The sequence below is a fragment of the Glycine max genome, chromosome 13, assembly GCF_000004515.6.
Source record: "Glycine max cultivar Williams 82 chromosome 13, Glycine_max_v4.0, whole genome shotgun sequence".
Taxonomy (NCBI): domain Eukaryota; kingdom Viridiplantae; phylum Streptophyta; class Magnoliopsida; order Fabales; family Fabaceae; genus Glycine; species Glycine max.
This window is the reverse complement of record NC_038249.2, coordinates 31442049-31448699: the sequence shown is the minus strand read 5'-3', so window position 1 is coordinate 31448699 and position 6651 is coordinate 31442049. Positions and strand designations below refer to the sequence as shown.

Here is a 6651-nt window from a genome sequence, read left to right as displayed (position 1 = left end):
AAAAATATTTTCATTAATTACGTCTATTTTAGGAAATAAATGTGCTTATTGTTTATACAGTTCAATTCAATGGTATATAAATGCATGGTTAGTCTTGCTTTTTTAGCCATACAGCTATGAGCTATGGATATTAAACTTGAAAAACAGGAAGATGCGGATCCTATGGATGACATTGGAGTCAAAAGCCAGCGTCTTTCATTCATGTATTTTTACATTAAATGAGTGTAAATATATATATGTGTGTGTGTGAGAGAGAGATATTTTCAATTATTTCAAAAGAACTAAAATATTTAATTGATGTTATTAAATTTATCAGCAATTTATATATTTTTAAAATTATTGAGATTTTTTAAATCTTTTTTCACTTGATTAATTATTAATACATCTTGACTTAAGAGTGTTTTTATATTTAAAAAAAATATTCCAAAGAATTTTTATAAAATAGACCCGAAATAACAATTTAAGAAATAACGTCGTATTTTCTGTTTAAAAAAAACGTCGTATTATAGTGAGGGAGAATTTATCTTCTTATCCCCTTCCTTGGTTTTAATTGTATTGTCCTGCATATATAGGAGTTGGGATGAGGGAGAATTTCAACCATGCCACTAAAGAAATCATCAATGATGTCGAAAGAGTGGAGTACTTACGTGATTACTTGGATTCCTTGGCAACAGCAATAAGGTGTTTGCATACCCAACTTTGTTTGGAAAATATGCATACCAAATTAACTTCCACATTTTTTGTCAATTTAAATATTAACGAATAATTAACTAATTAGAAAGGCATATATACCATGATCACCCCTTTTGGTTAAGAAATTGTTACTTCAATTTTGCATGAACAGGAAAGGAGCAGACGTGAGAGGGTAATTTGAGTGGACTGATGGATGCTCCCTATAAGGTTTGGACTTCATCATGTGGACTATGCAACTCTCAACAGAACCCCAAGAATGTCTGCATTTTGGTACAAAAACTTCATTACTCTTCATGCCCCTCGCGGAAGCACAAGACCTCAGCATACTCAAGAGTGACCAACAATGAAATGATGTATAGTTTACTTTCATGGAAGACAAATAAGCAGCCCTTTTCTTTAATGGCATGTTTAGTTTAGGAAAGAAATGAAAGAAAAAATAATGAAAAAAAAGAGATTAGAAAGTGAGTTGATTATATATAAGTAAAATGATATAAATATCTTTAATAAAAAAAAATGTTAAAATGTTGTTTTTGTCTTTTTATATATAGCAACTTTCATCTCTTCTACCCATCCTGGAAAGATTGTAAAAATTAAGTCTCACTTAATCCTATTAGCGTTGCTTCTTTTCCAAAACCCTACCAAATAAGTAAAGGATAAATCTTACGATTTTTCTTCCCTCTCCCATCATTCCTTATTCTTTCACCCGACCCAAATAATGCATAAGGGTGTAACCAAGTGGAGAAAACCAAACACTTTTGTAAGCTCAAGTTTTGTAATACGAAAATAATTTAGTCAATTAAGTTTAATCGTTTATTTAAACAAGTTAAAATTAAAGATGTAGCTTGATTTGTTAAGGAAAAAAAAAGGCTTAAATTTAGGTTTTTGGAGCTTGTTGTAATTTAATTTTTTTTAAAAAATGAATATGAAGTAAATCAAAAGTGATAAATTTAAATATTAAGGAATGGATTTAAAAAAAAAAAACTTATATTCTTACACTAAAAGCTGTTTCTATAAAATAAAATAAAAAAGGAAGAGAAACAAAAGAAAATGATCAAACAGAAATTAAATTCTGCTATATAAAAAAGATATCACAACCAAAAAGAAGGCTCCTTTTCAAATTTTTTTGTACGGTATACAACAATAATGATTGAACTCAAGTATTAAAGTATTAAGGGATTCAAGCCACTCATGCACATTGATCAATCAATCAACAGCTCTAGACCTCTTCACTGTGTTGATAAAAATTGTTTGAAGAGAACTCCAAAATCACTACCAAGTTAGCACAAGCAATATATTGCCAAGAATAAACAAGGCTCCCTTGCCAAAACATGACAGAACGAGAAATGCCAATACAAACAATTCGAGGTTGACGCGAGGAGCTTAAGGCATTAATATATAACACAGCCTGATCAGATGTTTCCAATAAGTTACAACATTTTCTTAGTTCTTCAATCTCCTAGTAAAATAAATTAAACTCTTTTTCAAAAAGGCGTCTTTATCCGTGAATATCCAAACATCTCTGGTTTACCTGTTCAGACTTGATTCTGCTAGAAATGGTGCTACAAGGATCGCCACAGTCACCAGTATATGACAGCGTGCACAATTTAAATCCCCATATGAAGCTCCTCTTTCCCTTTTATTTGTGTTTCACTTTTCAAACCAGCGATAGTCTCATTGCCTCCCCTCTACAACCTCAAGAAAATATTGCATCATTCTTACACCACAGCAGGAGAAACCAGTATACAGTGATCCGTGACCAGTCTTCCACCTTCTGAATATCTGCATCTGCGTATCAAAACATTTCTTTGTTTTTCAGGCAAACAAATCAGTCGTACCACTGAATTAGGATATTTTCAATTTGAACGATAGTATACTCACGTAAAACTGAGGAAAGATGAAAACATTAGCTATAAAGATCCTTATCCTCAATCCAAGCACACATTTCAAGCATTTTAACACCTCCACCAAGGTAAACCAGCTTCATAAAAGTGTTCATCATCATCCCATGAAATTTGACATGCTTGAAGGCCAATTGCAACACTCGGCTCTTTTCCATGTTGTGCCATCCAATTTACAACAGCTGTTTCTTTTTCACTCTCACTACTGAAATCTTTCTTGTATTTTCCAAATGGATTAAGTCCAGGATTACTCACATCCGCAATTGCAGCTGGCATATACATAGAATCACCAATTAATGGTGCCTTATAGGCAGCAAATTGAGCTCGAATCTGCATTAAAATTGAAGTTACTATTCAGGTACAAAACATAGTTTCCTTTTCCTAAAAGATAATCAAATAAAAGAAATAACAAGATTTTCTTTATTTAGGCCCTGTTTTGATAAGTTTCTCTATAAACACTTGTAAAAGAAGAGAATAAGAAGGAAAATAGAAATAAGTTTTTCCTATAAGTTACAATAAACTTATTCATAAAGCTAATTTTAGTTTATGGGAGAAATTTATTTCTTATTCTCTTCTCCTATAAATACTTATAGAGAAGTTTATCCAAACATAACCTTATTCGATATAATTATAACCTTTGAAACACAGCCAAATGGCCACCAGCCGGTTCACCATTCATATAATACAATCCAACATTTAAGTAGTTGAAAGAAAACATAAAATGAAAGCTAACAGACCTGATGTGTTTTACCAGTAAGAAGGTTGATTTTGCACTCGTATGCATAATCTTGAGAAGGCCACCCACAGTCTTCAACACAATACTTGTCTTGTATAGCAGTAGTTGGCCAGGGAATCTTTCTACATTCCAGGACCTCAAGTTGACACAGATGCCATCCCTTGATAAAATCTGCAGTCAATAAACCTACTAGGTTGAATCCACGATACAAAACCCTCTTTTGCAAACTTTTTACCCAAGTCACATAGCAAACAGATGTTTCAACATTTAACTTTTGATACAAATGCCTCATCCATTGACACATCATGATGCTGTAGTACACTAGGCTAGGCTAAACCATTCAAATTATACTGAGTCAAAGAACATACGATCATATGTTCATTAAGTAACTAATTTCCATCTTGGGTAATGCACCTAAGCAAAGTAAATGATATCTCAATTTCCATCATCTAGTTTAAAACAAATATATTATTCTCAAGAGCAACACTCTGCCTTCCATTATTCCTTTCTAGGGAGAGGAATACTGACTATCAGCCAAATCTAAAGTTAAGCTTGTGAGCCACCAATACCATGAAGCCTGGTCTTGGCTTCTCCTGCAAGCTGCTAAAGACTGTCATTGAAAGCACACTTAACTATCACTATCTAGCTACTTCTAGAGCAATCTTTCTTAGCTAATCACTCCAGTCATGTGGTTACCTTCAGAAATAAGTCTAGGAGCCATGTTGATAGGACGCATATAGTGGGTAATGATTCCAGTTGGCAAAGGAGAAGCTGCAAGAGCGAGATAGAGCTTCTTCACCTTTTTCTCCTGAAAAAAAAAATGATTGCACAAGTACTCCTTAATAACATGAAAAATGCAATACCAGATACAATTAATTTTTATCTTCACTTGGTGAAGAAGGCACTCTTTCATACAGTAGAACCCCATCTAATGACCCAAATAGCTCATTTCTTATAGGAGTGTGCCTTTTCAAGTAGTAGAAGGTTATTCTAACATAACATATGAAATGGCATCATAGACATACCCTGATTTTGCCATGAAAGATAGAGCAATAGTCTTTAGTCCTAGCCAATACCACACTGCATGTAATTGCATTCTGTTACAATCTATAACAGTTAGAATGACAAGGAGAAATAATTACTTTTAACATATATGCAATACCAGCCTTCAGTGCAATTATCAATTTGATGGGTAGTCATCAAAGGGGTTGTCATTCCCAAGGCACGAGTAGCAAAGGTTGCACAACTTTCTTCAATGTTGTCAGTAGTGCCACCTACCTAACCAAGATTAAAAAAAAAAAATTGCAGAGAAAACCTAAGCAATTATTTAATTGTGTAAAGATATCAACAAATTTAAAGACACGTCAAAAAGAAACTTGAGTTATTGAATTGAATCTCTATATTAGTAATGTAAGGTATAACCCATTCAAGGCCAGCATAGAACCTAACTAAAGTAAACATACCCCACCCTAAAGAAGCCCCTGAATAGTGAATACATAACAATAACCAATTAGCCACATCTAAGTGACAATTTTCATTCGCTAGATGTAGAACACATGGCCATTGCCAATAAAATTTACAGCACTCTGCACTATCTAGCATAAAAAATTATAGAAACAATTCTACTGTGCACATATACTGATACGAGCATTAGTAAATTTTTTAGTTCGTAGTATGGGATTGATTACATACTGATGTACCAGCAGGTTTATCCAAAACTACATAGGACTCCGCCACAGCTATGATCCTTGATCTCCAATCAATCTCATAGCTCCTAAAAAAGGCTTTAAAATGTCAAACAATATCTTCCCTCCATAATCTAAAAGTTAATTCAAATTCAAACAAACATTCTGATTGTACCTAGGAAAGCGTTTGGGGTGCACATGTACTCGCAAATAAGTCCCTGGCTCAACAAATTGATCCACGTGAGTTACACGGAAAGTTTTCTGTGCCTCTCGCACAGTTTTGCCTTTGATGGAAGCTCTTTTGCGCAACACCGAAGGTTCCGTTACTTCTTTGAATACCCTAATTTGCTCTTCAGTAGCATTCGGAGGAGGCTGCGGACAAACAAGAGCGTAGTATACAGCTCCAAATTGAATCAAATCTGAAACGTACCTTCACAAAATGAAACCTAACATTCAATCCAACGCAGACAATACGAGAAATTAATCAATAATATGATACGCAGAGGCATAGAGAAACACGCTTACAAAGGAGGAAGATCCAGGGCCTTGCAAATAAGTTCTAACACAGGTCCTCCTTCTGATATAACTAAGTGTTCAATTCTCGGTGGATTTTTGTGCGATGGACATGGAAGCAACCGGTCATACTTCGGGAAACTTAAACGTGAAGCAAGTTCAGTATCAAGCAAAATGCGAAGGTAGTAGAAAGGAAGAAAGTAACTATTCGAGAATCAACGCGAAGGTACCTGTCGGAAGAAGAGGTAGCGGTTAAGTTTCCGGCGTCGGTTGTTGAGAATTCGGCTTCACCGGCGAGTGCAGTGTTACTGTTGTGTGAACTCCGACAGCCCCAACTCGGAGCGTGCTTGTTGTGGTGACTGCTGAGAGCTGCTCGCGGGATGCGGATGGCGCGCGCCGCCGCAGGCACGGCGAGGATACGACAGCCGCCGGCGAACAACATTGACGCCACCGTCATCGCCACCGAATTCATGCTATTGCTTACTTACACTCTTGTGACGTGTCTTCTTCGACTCCGAGCTTCTTCTTCTCCACAACTATTATCGGGTTGGGGGCGGGTTCTGATTTAAAAAAATTGCAGGCCCGTTATTAGAGGGCTCAATCTTGGGCTCCCCCACACATGAACGGGGTGGTTACATTAGGACTTCTTGCACATGAATAACTTATTTTTTTATCCGTGAGAACCAAAGAAAATGATGGGATATAATAACTTCAAGTATGAAGTAGCCTATGCGGAAAAGAATGATTAATCTTCGTCATAGATTTTAAGCACACACTTAAAGTAAGTATTATCTTTTCAACATAAATTCTGAATCATTTGATTAAAAAAATATAAACTGTTATCACTTGTATTAATTATTGTTTATGTAATTCGTATATTTCTCTTGACTTACACACGAATAACTATATAGGATAAATATTTATTTGATGACAAAAAAAGGATAAATGTATATTTTCTGATTTTTATACAATTAAAATTTATCATAAGTAGATATACTCTTAGTATGTAAATTATAGTTTTGATTTACAATGAATAGATTAAATTATGATATAAGTATATTTTAATCAATGAGAAGTTTTTAAAATAAAATTATTGATATTTAATTTAAAAATAAAGATAAAAGAT

General features: G+C 34.5%; 1 protein-coding gene across 2 annotated transcripts; it reads right to left on the bottom strand.

Annotated features, from left to right (window-relative positions):
- Positions 1-1987: 1987 nt before the first annotated feature.
- LOC100804907 (RNA pseudouridine synthase 6, chloroplastic) lies at positions 1988-6215 on the bottom strand. Of its 2 annotated transcripts, XR_005887931.1 has the most exons (10): positions 5756-6214; positions 5538-5666; positions 5188-5442; positions 5020-5101; positions 4490-4605; positions 4353-4407; positions 4024-4135; positions 3329-3498; positions 2572-2921; positions 1988-2478 (listed from the first exon to the last, which is right to left on the bottom strand). XR_005887931.1 is itself a non-coding variant. In XM_041008250.1 (9 exons), the coding sequence occupies exons 1-9, from the start codon at positions 5995-5997 to the stop codon at positions 2646-2648; spliced, it is 1437 nt and encodes a 478-aa protein (XP_040864184.1). In that variant the 5' UTR covers positions 5998-6215; the 3' UTR covers positions 1988-2645. The 2 variants fall into 2 exon arrangements, 1 of the variants encoding a protein (XP_040864184.1); XM_041008250.1 differs by having other exon boundaries at positions 1988-2921; positions 5756-6215.
- Between the last annotated feature and the right edge of the window lie 436 nt (positions 6216-6651).

Excerpts from the sequence above, each read along its gene's own strand:
- LOC100804907 (XM_041008250.1), bottom strand. The coding sequence starts at position 5,997 with ATGAATTCGGTGGCGATGACGGTGGCGTCAATGTTGTTCGCCGGCGGC. Across the intron at positions 4,408-4,489 it reads GATAATTGCACTGAAGGCTG|TGTGGTATTGGCTAGGACTA; the intron begins GTATTGCATATA and ends AATTACATGCAG. Across the intron at positions 4,136-4,352 it reads TCTTTCATGGCAAAATCAGG|GAGAAAAAGGTGAAGAAGCT; the intron begins GTATGTCTATGA and ends TTTTTTTTTCAG.